Source organism: Haliaeetus leucocephalus, unplaced genomic scaffold (assembly GCF_000737465.1).
Source record: "Haliaeetus leucocephalus isolate CR32 unplaced genomic scaffold, Haliaeetus_leucocephalus-4.0 Scaffold646, whole genome shotgun sequence".
Lineage (NCBI taxonomy): Eukaryota > Metazoa > Chordata > Aves > Accipitriformes > Accipitridae > Haliaeetus > Haliaeetus leucocephalus.
Window position 1 is genome coordinate 6,244,357 of NW_010973082.1, and position 14,882 is coordinate 6,259,238.

General features: G+C 36.4%; 1 protein-coding gene across 4 annotated transcripts in view; it reads left to right on the forward strand.

Annotated features, from left to right (window-relative positions):
- The window catches only part of SPAG9 (sperm associated antigen 9), a 65,635-nt gene that overhangs the window by 39,155 nt on the left and 11,598 nt on the right, over positions 1-14,882 (forward strand). For all 4 annotated transcript variants that reach the window (XM_010578691.1, XM_010578692.1, XM_010578693.1 and 1 more), the window contains 16 exons: positions 2,360-2,417; positions 2,963-3,115; positions 3,200-3,251; positions 3,683-3,813; positions 5,082-5,138; positions 6,020-6,193; positions 6,884-7,013; positions 7,292-7,384; positions 7,676-7,843; positions 8,616-8,787; positions 9,906-10,133; positions 10,880-11,075; positions 11,906-12,028; positions 12,590-12,670; positions 13,171-13,238; positions 14,478-14,626. In XM_010578691.1, the coding sequence (XP_010576993.1) occupies positions 2,360-2,417; positions 2,963-3,115; positions 3,200-3,251; positions 3,683-3,813; positions 5,082-5,138; positions 6,020-6,193; positions 6,884-7,013; positions 7,292-7,384; positions 7,676-7,843; positions 8,616-8,787; positions 9,906-10,133; positions 10,880-11,075; positions 11,906-12,028; positions 12,590-12,670; positions 13,171-13,238; positions 14,478-14,626 (2,033 nt within the window). The remainder of the gene's footprint in view (positions 1-2,359; positions 2,418-2,962; positions 3,116-3,199; positions 3,252-3,682; positions 3,814-5,081; positions 5,139-6,019; positions 6,194-6,883; positions 7,014-7,291; positions 7,385-7,675; positions 7,844-8,615; positions 8,788-9,905; positions 10,134-10,879; positions 11,076-11,905; positions 12,029-12,589; positions 12,671-13,170; positions 13,239-14,477; positions 14,627-14,882) is intronic.

The following is a 14,882-nucleotide window of genomic DNA, read 5'->3' on the forward strand; positions in this document are numbered from 1 at the left end:
GTGTGTGCAGTCTGGATAGCTGGTTGTTCAGTGTTCCACCAGGAACTTATTTTACATCAAGTAAGTGACATTTCTGCAAAGTATTAATCACTAGGAGTAATGGGCCTATGTCCAGTCTGGGAGATGGTTTTTCTTTGTTGTCACACTCTGCTGCTTTGAATCCTGAGCAGTGAGGACCAATGCATCCTTGCTGGAACATACTTCATCCAAACCTCTCGCACTCTGTTGTCACAGGGATAACTAATGACACATTCTGCATGCAAAAGTACAGATACTGGAGAAGTATTATCGTATAGCAATTTCCATCCCTTAGCTACATGATAAATTGTTTAAAGAAATCAAATTACTGTCAGGACTTCTTGATAATAGATGCTTTGTTTTCCATGGGCAAAAATGATATACTTTTTCATATAACCTATCGAAAGTTTGTCACTGACTTCATTACCATTTTCCATAAAACTACTGCTAGAAACACCGGTGTGTGCAAAATGAACACATTGTTATAACTGCGTTTGTGATGCAGAATGTGTTGGTCTAAAAGTTTTACTATATAATCATCATTTCACTTTGAGCACAACCACAGTCCAAATTACTCAGTGTTACTTAAAAGCCACATCTGCATCGAGGATAGTTGGTGTGTTTCAAGCGTTTGGATCTGTTCTAAGTGAGCATTAAACTTAGTTTGGAGTTCTGTAAAAGTAGTTAATTGGGCTTCTCTAATCTGTTTTCTCTTGGGCTGCATACCCAGGGGAATATTCTGGTGTGTATGCTTCTTTTTTAAAAAAAATTCTTTGAAATCTGTTGCTTCTACAGTTAGGCATTCTTGGCTGCTGCTCTCATAAAATACATTCTCTGCATTTTTTCCCTGCTTGGTAACTTTTTTTTTTGCCTTTGCACTCTTGGCTTTCTAGTTTTTGTCTTGCATTATAAAGGATCCTGAAACCTGTTGGAAGTGATCCTAGGTACTTTTACCTGTGAATACTGAAAACATTTTAAAAGCAATAGCCATTTGAATAAAACCTCTTGATGACTGTAGTGTAGGGGATTTCTCCAGATATTGATAGAGTAACAATAGCTGATCTAAGTTCCTTCACTATTAAATGTCATTTACTTTTAATCCAAAACCTAGAAAGAGGAATTCCAAAAGAGGGAACTTTGATTTGCATGTCTATTTTTCGATACTTTTTTTATTGTTATCCAAATATCTTTTAAGACTTCTGTTACTAAAGTTGCTTAGAAGATTGTGTTCATAGAGTATTTTAAAAGGCCTCCACCATTAAGATACCTTTTTTATTTGTTGTGTTAATCTTGAATTAGCATAATTTCTGCAATCATTAGTGTGGTAATTATTTTGCTGTGCAAGATGTAAAATAATTATTTTCTGCCTGAAAGTTTATCTTTTTAAAAACCTGCAAATCATATTACTGTAGGCATGCAAACAATAGGGTGAGAGATTATTCTCCATAAATTTAAATAATATTGAAGTAGTTACATGAAGAGTTAACTTTTTTCCATAGTAGCATGTTCATTTGAAACTTTTACTGACTGGCTTAGCATTTCTTCCAAGTACTGTGCATCTAAATTATTTCACAGAAAATGAGACAGACTTTTATTAAGTTACTTATTTTTATGAGAGGTCTCACCAATAGAAATGGTTGTGACAAACTTAACTTTAACATCTGCCTTCTGTATAAATCCTGCTTCTAATCACATCACATTCCACTTCAACCTTTTGGTGGTGGCTTTGTTTTAATTCACTCTTACTTCATAAGTCTAAATATTTTATTGCTCTTCACTCATACTACACCTTACATGAAATGTTTCTTGTTCTTGTTTTTGCTCTACATGGAATGCATGGCCTTTAAAGACCATAATTTCTTTGGTAAGGTATCATTTGCTCTGGGGAGATCTGCAGGGCTTTCGCAATCTGAGCTTTATAATTCAGCATGTCTTGTGTCTATAACTGATATACTTTTGTATCTAACATGGTGTAAAAGACAGTTGAGCATTTTAAACTTAACTTTTTGTGGACTAATACTTCCCCAGTGATGCCATGTTTGGTTTTTGACTTAGTAGTAACGTAACCTCTTCAAAATGTATAGACTAGGTGGAGGTAGCACTAACTACTAGCCTGTGGTTAGCCAGGGTTGCCTTTAGGCTTTAACTGAAGGCAGATTGGGAAGAAGGTGGAGGGGAAGGCTAATTGTAGAAGGTAGGTCCTGAAGTTTCAGATAGCTCACAGTTTTTCTGACAAGTTTGTCATGTCTAAAATCAGCTAAATTTTAAGTAATGGCAAAACAGGTTTTGTGAAAACATCCATTTTGTCTGCTAATTTCATGTGTTTGTTTCCTTTGGAAAGGAATGGGTCGTGAGGTTGAAAACCTTATTTTGGAAAACACTCAGCTGTTGGAGACAAAGTAAGTGAGAATGTGTATGTAAAAAATACTGCCCTTTTCTGTTTTGTTATATCTTCAATATCTTCATATGCAGAAAGTTGAAGTTAAACAAATGTGCTTTCCGTTCTAAGAGTAGTGATGGTATAAGTATTTTGAATATGTAGGTATAATTGGCTAAATATATAGCTTAGTTGATATTCTAGAAATTAAGGCCCTCAGAAGCAAAAGCTGCTTTTATCCTTTTAAGTCTGCAAGAAATGCAGTGCTATATTCTAGTGAGATCAACTCCCTGCCTTTTCTGTTAGAAACACAGCTGTAACTGTAGAAGCTAATCCATTGGAGCACTGTTGAGGAATTCAACCTCTAAGCAAACTGTTCTGAGTTATGAGTACTTTTTTCTGATACAGAGGTGTGAATGTATTTGAGACTTTGGGGGGAGAGGGTTTGACCTCTTTTAGAAAGGTGTATCTTTGAAATTTGTAGGTCTTAGAATTCAAGAATGAAATCAGGCTAAACTATGAGACCACAGTCATCCTTGTAATGGTATATTTTAAATGTTTGTGTAGAAATGCACTGAATGTAGTGAAGAATGATCTGATAGCAAAGGTGGATGAATTAACCTGCGAGAAGGATGTACTGCAAGGTGAATTAGAGGCTGTAAAACAAGCAAAACAAAAGCTTGAAGAGAAGAATAAGGAACTGGAAGAAGAGCTGAGAAAGTAAGTTTAATTCCATGGTTGTGAAAAAGAAAGAAAAAAACCCACTGTGGTATCTAATGCAGCTATTTTTTATTTTGTATTTAGAGCTCGTGCAGAAGCAGAGGAAGCAAGACAGAAAGCTAAAGAGGATGATGATGTAGGTGTATGTGTGTATGTGTATTTTTGTATGTATAATTCACAATGGGACATTAGAAGTTAGCACGCGTTTAGTGAGTGCTGCTAAACTTTACTGCTTTACAGTAGTGGTAAACTTCCTCCATGTATAGAAAAGACAGAAGATCTAAAGAGCACAATTAAACTTAAACTGACCATGTCTAGTTTTCTTTCTTTCCTCTCTGCCCATTATTGTGTGTCACATTCTTTTTGAAGAACTGTTTTTTATTCAGATTGTACTACGTACAAAGGATAGGAGAGGAAGGTAAAATTGAGTTAGTTTTACAAAGCCCAAAATGATTTGGAATCTGGAATTGTGCCCTAAACTGACTCTTATCAGAAGGCGGAGGCTGACTCTGCAAGGCCCTACTGTGCTCCTTTGTTTGTCCTATGTTTGCTTTTTTGTGTGTTCAGAGTGATGTCCCCACCGCTCAGCGGAAGCGTTTTACTCGTGTTGAAATGGCCCGTGTTCTGATGGAAAGAAATCAGTATAAAGAGAGGTTGATGGAGCTTCAGGAGGCTGTCCGATGGACTGAGATGATAAGGTAAAAGGCTCTTTTATAATTGATAGGGCTCCTTGGATTTTACTGGCTTTTGATTTTTAGCTGCAGAGTGATCCGGTCAGTAGGTTAGGGTATGAGGCCTTAGTTGCCCTTCTGCTTGTCTCTCTACATGCCCATGAGTAACCTTGTTTTTAAGTTATGGGCATATAACTTATCTTGTCAAAATGGGTTCTCGGTGAGACCTCAGTGAAGATGTGTTACTTCATATGGTGTGAAATAAGCATCCCTTGAAAAAATGTCTGTATTTCGGAACAGTTACCAAACTTGGTAATCATAAATAACTTTAATTTGGTGGGCAGGAAAAATTACTGTGTGTATGTATGCACAAACCTTAAAGCAGTGGGCCCAGTTGTCAGCTGAGATGTCAAAACAGGAATAACATACAGTCTTCAGACGGAGTGTAATCCATAAGGACTTGGGTTGTTCACAAGAAAACACAGTTTTAAAGCTCTGCAAGGTTTGTTAAATATGAGCAATAAAGATGGTGATCTGGTCTAATTTGATCCTGAATATTGAGTTGTCTGGATCATATGATTTCAAAACCAAAAGTCTTCTGCTCGGACCTCAGCCCAGCTGGTTCTCGTCGTGTCCCCCCAGCCGTGCCCGTGCCCATGCCCAGAGGTAACAGTGTCATTTGGTGCCGCCTGCCGGTCCGCTGTAACAATGGCACCGGATTTTTTCTGTTGTCCTCAATACCTGTGAGCCATTTGGGCTCCGAATCTGAGAGGGAAAATACACATTCCCAAGCAGTCGTGGCTTGCTTTTCTATAGCTATTGTTTCCTGTAGAAATCCTCTCCTAGCTCTTTTAATGCGTCTATGGCTTCAGGAACAATCACTTTATCATTTATTTACTGATGTGTTGACAAATAAGAGGGTTTAAAATAAAAGGCAATGGTTAAAATACAAAAAAACAGGAGGCAGAAGAATTTAAAATGGTTTGCTGCTTTCTTCTAGCTGTTTTCGTTGCAAAGTCTTACACAGATTTGTCTTTTCTGTCTGAAAAGCACTCACCAGTTGTGTCTGTGATGCAAACAAATGTGGATGATGTTTATTATGTAACTTCAGTTCATCTAGTGAGAATTTCAATATTGTGCTCTGATTGGGGAAAAAAGTGGCAATGTGAAGAAACAGGCTTTGATACTTTTGATATGTTATCCTGGTTTTTTTAAGTAAGAGTTACACACTGTTCCATTCCTTTCCTTTTTTTAATTAATGCTTACTCAGTAAACTTGGAATTCATTTCTTGTAGAGCATCAAGAGAAAATCCAGCCATGCAAGAAAAGAAGAGATCAAGCATTTGGCAGTTGTAAGTATTGAAACACGACTCACTGGCAAAAATAAATAAAAGACCCTAACCAATTAGCTGGCACTTTCTTGTGTGTTAGCTAATTATCTTTTGGCAGATGAAGATGTCTTAACTGTTCTCCTCTTGTTACCTAGCTTGCCAGCTCGGTAAGACTGTTCTTGAAGACAAAATGTATCGTAAGCTGCATCACATAGTGAATGGCTGTGCACTTTGTGAAGTTAAATGCCAAAGTGCTGTAATTTTTTTCTAGCTGAATATGCACCAGGACTCTTGTTCTGAACGTTTTTCTGGATTCTTTTTTATGATGAAAAATAGAAACCTGAATAGTTCGTGTGGATTGCATTTATTTCAGCTTCCTTTTCCTCTGTGAAGTATGGCTTACTGATTGTTAATTTTCCTTTCTAACTTCAAGCTCTTTAAATCTAAAATGGTGTTATTCACAACAAGATATTTGTCAAATAATCCTTTTGATGTTGTGGTTTGCTGATAACTATTCTGTGTTTTAGCCTAGAAAATGGTGGAGTTTTTAAAGTGCTCTATGCATGAGCTAATATGCTTCATAAGACTTGTCTTTCAGGTGTGATGTTCACATCCTGATTTTGTTGGTTCCCTGTAGATATTCATTCAAGATGAAGATCCCGTTAAATTTGATAAACAAATGGGATAATTCTTTAAGAATTTTTTTTACTGACATGAGTTTCTGTGCTTTGAGAGTGTTGCTGAGTGTGTGGTGGCTGCTGCTATGTTGGGCTCCAGTTTCTTAGTCTAACTGGCTTGAGCAGGCTAGCATATGCAGTGTTTTACCTGCATAGTCAAATCTGGATGTATCTTACAAATCTTAGCTCTCATTTTTCTTTCTTTTTTTTTTTTCCTTCTTCTAGTTTTAGCAGGCTCTTCAGTTCATCTAGCAATACAGCTAAGAAACCAGAACCTCCTGTCAATGTTAAATATAATGCTCCAACCTCGCATATTACTCCATCAGTCAAGAAAAGAAGCAGTACCTTATCTCAATTACCGAGTGACAAATCTAAAGCCTTTGAATTCCTCAGTGAAGAGTAAGACATTTTGGGTTTATAATACTAGATATGTTTTATCAAGTATTTACTCTTTTAATCCTCTGAGAAAAATAGCATGTTGGTAAGTGAAATATAATGTTCTCCTGTAGTGAATGTTGACATATAAGAAATCAACATAGTGCAGACTGAAATGCACAGCAGTGGATGAGTACTCTGGGTACCTGGCAGTAGTATTCTCTCTGTTAAATATCACTGCCTTTCATAGAACTGCATTTAGGCACGGGAGGCAGCAGTTGGTACGCTTTTACATGCAAGTGTTGTAGCTAAGCAATAACTGTACAGATACTTTAAGTTCAATGGAAAAATGGAACATGAGACAGGCTAACAAGTATCTGTAATTATTATTTTTTTCTCCTGTTCTTTTTTGGCAATACATCCTTTTTGTTTACAACTTACAAAGCTTCTAGTAGAGGTACACAAGCGAAGTTCATTTTCTTTAAGGATACTGACAATAGGCTTTCTGGTTTTGCCTGTCTTTCACAGGTCCCTTAGAAATAGCCCACAGGAAACCTGGTGTTCTGTAGGTGATGTGTGGAAAACTTAGTGATCTCTTTGGTACCCCAGTGCTTCTACAGAGATCTTGTATATTGAGTTTAAAAGCAACTCCCATTACAGAAAGAATTCTAGAGAGCATAAATAACAGGTTCTTTAATAATGATTCTTCCCTAGAACTGAAGCCAGTTTAGCCTCACGCAGAGAGCAGAAAAGAGAGCAGTATCGCCAAGTGAAAGCACATGTTCAGAAAGAGGATGGTAGAGTGCAAGCATTTGGCTGGAGTCTACCTCAGAAGTACAAACAGGTATTATGCTTATGTTTTCAAATGTAGTGGTAGCAACTTCATGTTTTGTGAAATTTGAGCAGAGTATAATTTCGCAGCTTGTGTTTGAGTGATTCCGGTATTTCTTTCTTGAACTTTTGCAGTTAAAAGAGTGTTTCTAAGGAAAACCACAATGCAAAACTTTTAATGGTATTTAACAAAGTCTGATCAACTGATTGCAAAGACTGTAAACCTCTTTTAAAGGGGAAAGCTTTTCTGTTGTGTTTTTTTTTTGTTTTGGTTTGGTTTTTTTTGCCTAGGTTGCAAATGGTGGCCAGGGTGACAATAAGATGAAGAACTTGCCTGTACCTGTTTACCTGAGACCTTTAGATGAGAAGGATACCTCTATGAAGGTAGGATATTTACAGTGATGATATAGAGACTTGGACAACATATAGATTGAATGTTTTTATTTTAAATTCAATTATTTTCTTTCTGAACTGAATCTGTTTCTTTTTAAAGCACAAGTGAATCAGAATTTAAGCTTCAGTAGAAATGTACATGATTTTAATCTTAATGAATTCCTTAAAACGGACTGCAGATACATAATAATTTTGATATTACTTAGCATATTTAACAATGGCTGTGTCTTTTTTTTTTTTTTTTAGTTTAACTTTTAAGTGAAGTATTTCTTTTCTTTCAAGCTGTGGTGTGCTGTAGGGGTAAACCTATCAGGAGGGAAGACACGAGATGGTGGGTCTGTGGTTGGTGCTAGTGTATTCTACAATGATGTGACTGGTATGGATGCAGATGGCAACAAGCAGCAAACAGGATCTCAAAGTAGCTTAGACAGACTAGACCAAGAGCTCAAGGTAAGGTCACTGTAAGGCATGTTGAATAGTTTATATAGTTAAACATCTTCACTGTATATCTGTAGATTAATAAAATAATTTGTGATCAGGTTTATTAGTAACAAATAGATTCTTCTTGGATAGTCATCAGCCCAAGGTATTTGGGTTATTGAATCCAACTACAAAAATACTGTGATTCTTTCCTGTTTTCCAGCTGGTTGGCAAATCTCAAGAGCAAATCAATTTTACATCAAAATGATCCACTGCTTAGACCAGTGCTGCCTGCTTTAAAAAACATTTGTGACAGAATTTTTCATGTTCTGACTGCCATATAAAAAAGGGGTTTTTTTAGGTGTCTGTGCCTTTGTTTAAACATGTGTTAGCCTTCATGTTTTCATGAAGAAACTATGAGGGTATATTAAAGGCATCAAAACAAAGGCTTGATTTTAAGTGCTTTGGGACATCACATTAATCTGTGGTGATACCAAGTGTGGTAGCTGGCACATAAATAGTGTTCTTATGTAGCTTTCTACTTGTCTAACTGTATAACTGTGCAGTATAATTATTTTCTATAGTTTTCTACACAAATATGAAATATGAAGGGTTTTTATATTCCAAATGCGTAGAGAACAAGTAACTACATGTAATTTTACAATGGCATTAAAGATATTTAACTTACCACATATTTATGTATATATCTGTAGTTGATAATATAAGAACATACAAGATCAAAGGTTCTATTCTTGTCCCACTTCCTGTTACTCACTTATGTTCTGCCTTTGTTCTCCTTCAGGACCAGCAGAAGGAGCTGAAACATCAGGAAGAATTATCCAGTCTAGTTTGGATCTGTACTAGCACACACTCTGCTACAAAAGTTATCATTATTGATGCTAATCAACCAGGAAACATTCTGGACAGTTTCATTGTTTGCAATTCTCATGTGCTTTGTATTGCTAGTGTACCAGGTAAAGACTTGTGATGGTTTAGCTCCTGTTTTTTTAATTGTATCTTATTCAGATTTTCTTATGCAATGAAAAACCAAAGATTTGTTAATTAGTGTGAAAAAATGTTACTGTAACACAGCAATAAAAAGTGTTTAGTTATAGGGAAAACTACTGGATTTCTATTCTACTGTTCCACTCTTTGGTTGGCTCTTGACCTAAATTAACTCAAAGGTAGAGAGATGTCAGCAACCAAGACGAAGTATTTTGTCTGCTGCGTTACAAATTGTGCAATAGTGCCAATGTTTTATGCAATTGCGAACATCACAAAAGAAAAATATGTTGGCTTTTTTGACCTCTTCAGCCTCTTGAAGATAAGTAGCAAGTCTTGGAGCTTCCTGTAGAGGGAATCCTTGTTACATTGAGAGTGTATGTGGATAGTGTAGTCAGGGAAGTTTATAGGAGGATGTTATGATTCTGGAGAAGAACTAAGTGTGCTTTTGGATTTCTTGCTTCTTGGCTTACACTTATAGAAGTCTGTAGCACTAGTTCCAGTGAAGTAGTTTTGTTTAATAAGCTCAAAACATCTTCCAGTGAAGTTTGAGGTTTTGCTCCACTGAAACTATATATAACTTGTAAAATCAAACCAGTGTAAAATACAGTAAAATATGATAAAAATTTCAAGAAACAAAGAATGATATTTCAAGTCGCAAAAGTGGTTGGGAGGGTTGTATGAGAGAAAAACAGCTTTTCTTTCCAGAACAAAGCATCTATTGCAGTTAAAATCTTCATTAAGATGTAGATGGGTATCCCTGCATATATGCACTGTTATAAATCTAATTTTAATGGAAAATCTATTTGAAATAGAAACAAACCAGTTGGAGAACTCTGCAGATTGAAATATGATTTATTGACACTTGGATGTGCAGCATGTATAGATTCTGCTTTTGCTTTTTGAGCTTTATGACTGACAGCATCTTTAATGTCTGCTGATCGTGTTAAAATAAGCTTGTAGATAGGTATCTGCATGTTAAATCTCGGTTGCTGGAGAGTTCATTCAGTTTGAACCTTAGTTTGTTATTAGATAGAGAAGTGATGCACCTTTATCCTCACAAGAAACATGTGAGTTTAATTGGTTTCAGGGGCAAGGGAAACAGACTATCCTGCAGGAGAAGAAGGGTCTCAAGAAGCAGATCCCAGTCAAGTGGACAAGTCATCTCTGTGTGGAAGTATGACTAGCAACAGCTCTGCAGAAACCGATAGCTTGCTAGGAGGAATAACAGTGGTTGGCTGTACTGCAGAGGGTATCACAGGAGCACCTGTAGCTCATGATGCAAACGGTGGCTCACCAATGACAGATAAACAGTCAGGTATGAAAATCTTACAAGTATACTAGGGATGGCCAAACACCATTATGTGTAACTGAAAAATGAATGCTGTAAGTATTTAATGTAATAGCTTGTCTGTAAGAAGTGATAACATGAGTATTCTGTGGGAAATGGCCTATAAGTCTGATGTACTTGCACTGTATAACTGTAGCTGAACACTTTGTGGAGGTGATACTAAATGGGTATAGACAATTAATTCATTCAGATCCTTTTGAGAACTCCTATCTTGTGCATGGTCTAAAGAGAGCTTTTAAGTTATTCAGTATTTAAAATGCAGATCTTGCTGACAAATGACTAGAGAGAATGTGGATATATGCCTTACATCTTGTAAAGTGTTAACAGAGATTTAAGGGAAGCTGCTTACTTTTTAGGCATTCTTAATATTTTCTGTCAATGCCCTTCAGAGCTGTATGGTGATATGATTGTTAATGGGTATGTGGTTGTTCAACTTGTTCGTTTTTATTCTAGTTAATCACTTAAAGGGCAATCTGTGCCATCAGTCACTGGGTTGATACTTAAAGTCTATTTGACACTTGTTGATACAGTGCAACCTACTAAAGTTTGGGTGTTTCTGATCTGATTTTTTTTTTTAGATGAAACAAAATCTGGATTGTGACTGGTTATTGCAGCTATTAACTTAAGTTTTAAATATCAAGTTCTGGCTGTTTTAAATAATTGAGAATTCTTTTGCAGTTGTTAAAAGCTTTTCAAATTTTTTTGTTCCATAGATGCTGCAACTGAAAGTAATTCAGTAGATGAGAACATTCCAACAGCAGAGGAGGCGACAGAAGCAACGGAAGTCAATGCAGGGACAGGAGAAGACACAGCTGATATTGCACAAACTGGAGTCTACACAGAGCATGTCTTTACAGATCCTCTGGGAGTGCAGAATACAACAGAGGCTTCTCCAGTGTACCAGCCTAGGTACATAGTCTCAATCCTCATACGTCTTAATATGTATTTAAAAAGAAAAATAGAATGTTTGTAGGAACACAACATGAGGACAAAACACCTACTTTTTTTTCTCATTAAATATGTTGAGTTTATATATGTAGTCTTGGTACAAGACACTGTACGCTTTGCTTGCATGAAAGAAGGGTTGCCTTTGTCTGTGAACTCATCCCTCAAGTACAGGCACCTCCAGAATGAAGTATTGAGTGTCTACCAGTTTGTCACCAAGATATCTCACAGGCTTAATGTGAATGGCGCTGATCTAGAGATGCCTGTTTAGATTCCCTGTTTTGAGGTCAAAATAAATAAGAATTACATTCCTTTCTTCCAATCAACTGCTTGTTCAAATGTAGGTTTCTTTTCTCAGAATAGTCAATCTGTGAGTAGTTACAGGAGTGGAGAAGAAGCTTGAAAGTAATCAGTATTTTGAATCTTTAGGAATCTTCACTCTCCACATACAGGCGCAGAAGTATTATACAGCTTTTTAATAAGTGTTTCTTTTAACATGTGCCTCTTATGTTGTGACTTTCTTATGCTGTTCCCCAGGGATATCAGCAATACTGATAGGCTCGAATGGAACCTAAATTTCCTTATACAAGTAAATGTACATTTGAAGAAATTCATTGTCTTTGGGGTTTTCATCTGTATCGTTATACATTTGTGCACAGTTACTGTTTTTTAAAATACCTTATGTTCTTCAAAAGCCAGTGTAGAAACCAGCAGCAATGAAGTAAATACCTAGGTTATAATCTGAGTAATCTGTGCACTTTATTCAATGTATTTTAACTGTTCGGTTTTTTTAGTACTGAGTCAGAGTTATATAAAGACGTTGCAGTTTTGCCAAATGAGCAAGATCTAGTGAGAGAAGAAGCACAGAAAATGAGTAGCCTTTTACCGACAATGTGGCTTGGAGCACAGAATGGATGGTAAGAAAATGCTAATCCTGTTAAATTTATTTGAAAAATTATTTTAAACTTGCTTCTTGTGCCTACAGGCCTGACAACTGTCTTGAGTCAAGATTAAGTGCAAGAAGACCTCCAGAGAGCCTAAACTTTGTACGCTTAGCTACATTTAGGCATTATAGAATTCAAAGAAAGTATTGTAGGTGATTAGCAAGCTCTTTTTGGCAGATAACTCTTTCACCTGCAGAAAAGTTGTGGTGTTTTTTTTGTGTGTGTGTGTGTGGTCAAAGAAATTATGGTCTGATAATTCCATAACTTTCAATATTTTATTATGCTAGAAAAATATATTGCCCTTTTTACTGCAGATGTACCTGCAAAGGACTTGGTAATGTTTTATGTCTCTGAAAAACCATTCTGCTGCTTACATAGTTCTTTCTTTCAGTCTATACGTAGTTTTCAGTGGAAGACGAAAACTTATTTTCCCTTTGATTGTGGATTTCAATTATAGGGGTTTTGCTTGGGGTTTTTTTCCTGTCTGGTCGACCTTTTGTAGTGCTTTTAATCCCTCCTGATTTGTCTTTGCAGCCTGTATGTTCATTCGTCAGTGGCCCAGTGGAGGAAATGTGTTCATGCCATTAAACTTAAAGATTCTATTCTCAGTATTGTGTAAGTCCTGAAAGAATGTCATGTAAATCATAATGAACTTTTGTTAAAATAGCCAAGTAGTTTTATATTTCCTCCTCAGATATTGGGAATGTCAGTTGCCATAAATGCATGCATTTTCTTTGAGGGGCAGTGGAAAACTTTTGGGGAGTAAGGAAAATAAAAGGAATCTTGTGTCTGTTGGAAATACTGTAGCTCAAATGATGAGCTGTAGCTGTATACTTGGTATTCTTGGTAGCTGTATACTCAAAACAGTTATAGGTTGTTATGCTTGATGTTTTCTTCAGCTGCTGTAGCTAGATATTTTTTAAACTTTCTGAACTGGATTTTGACGCCTTGTTACTGTCCCTTCTCTTGAGCTATATTGTAGAAATCAAAACAGTAGGGCTAACGTGAATATAAAAAGTATGCTGAAATATAAAATGTTTATACCTCACTTTAAACTTGCAGTTTCAGAAATGCAGTCTAATGGTGTGTATTCTTGTGCCTCCTTTTTTTCCCAGACATGTAAAAGGAATAGTATTAGTTGCACTAGCTGACGGAACACTAGCAATATTTCATCGAGGAGTTGGTAAGCATTCTAATAGATCTTGAAACGAGTGAAGTTGTAACAGTACTTAGGGAAGAAATGTGCCATTTTTAAATAGTGTTTTGAAAAGGTATTCCCCAATGGCCTTTTTACATGTTGTCTTGAGAAATCTTTCTAGTATTTCAGTTGCAGTTTCAAGTACCATTTTTGCACTGTCCTGGCGCGCTCCTAGAATCTTTTCTTACTCTGAGAAGGAGAAAGGGATTTATCTGAGCTGAATAGCAAAGAACCCATTGATTAAGTCCACTTTGATCATCACTTTTTTCATCACGCTCAGTAGTCATGTTTCCTGTGTTGTTATTAGTGTTAATAATTGTCTGCGGCCAAGTCCTTCAATGAGAATTTTGTAAGCATCCCTTCTGAATTTCTGCCTAAACCACTCCTGGACAAGTTCTGTTCTTTCACCCTCCAGAATAAGGACCTGGAGGGGAAGGTCTTACTATAAGTAACTGGAACTTATCTGTTAGCTTGTTTCCACAGACTCCCCGTTCATTTGTTCTTTTCCTTGTGGAGTTTAAATCCCTGTGCTCAGCATTTAGAAGAATTAAAGAAGCTGCACAGCACTAATGCAGATATTGGGAAAGATGCATCTGGGATGAAGTTGTTATGTTTTTAGTGTGGTTTTTTTTTTTTTAAAACTCAGACTCTAGTGGCTTACAATCCTTAAGGATCTCAAGTAAATGTCAGTGATGATCTGTGGCTTAGTTCAGTCTACAGAAGAATTTTACTTGGTGTTGAATGACCAAATTTAGTATGCTTTTAGTAGATATCAAGTGCATTTCTTAAGATCTTGCAGCATATTTAAAAAAAATCTTGACGCACTGGTCAACAATTCTATGTTCAGTCAAGCAGCAAGTGCCTAGCACTGTGTGGGTAGTTGCTTGTTGTAATGTATACTGATGCCTATCCAAGTAAAGCATTTAGCACTAGGTAACTTTCTGTTTTTAAAAATGTTTTGATATGTTTTAAACATGAGTCACTGTACAACCTTATTATATTAAAAACAAAAGAGCATTTGGGATGGTGGTAGTTAGTATAACTAGTTGCAGGGTTTTTTTAATGAGGAGCCTAGCCATAAATTTCTATTGACTTATCCAGATTATTACAGTGCTTTTAAAAAAATTAGACTGTTAAGATATTTGCCTGTACTTTTAAATAATTTTTAAACTCATAGGAACCTATGTTTTGTTTCATTTTTTTCTTTTCCCTCTGTTTTTGAAGATGGTCAATGGGATTTGACAAACTATCACCTCTTAGATCTGGGCCGGCCACATCATTCCATAAGATGCATGACAGTGGTACATGACAAAGTCTGGTGTGGCTACAGGAACAAAATCTATGTTGTTCAACCAAAGGCCATGAAAATAGAGGCAAGTTAAAATGGTGCTTAAAATAATTAAATGTTATGTTTTAATGTCGTCTCATGCTACAGCTCAAACTCCAGAGTACTCTAGAGAACAGTTGTTTGTTCACCAGTACGGAAACAAACAACCAAACAAATTTGTCTTGGGGAAATACTGTTACTTTTTCTTAAGATGTTTTCATTGTTTTGGGAGATTTTAAGCCATGGTGAGACAGTTCTTATTTATTGAAACTAATTGGGGGGGGGGGGGGGGGGGTTTTCCC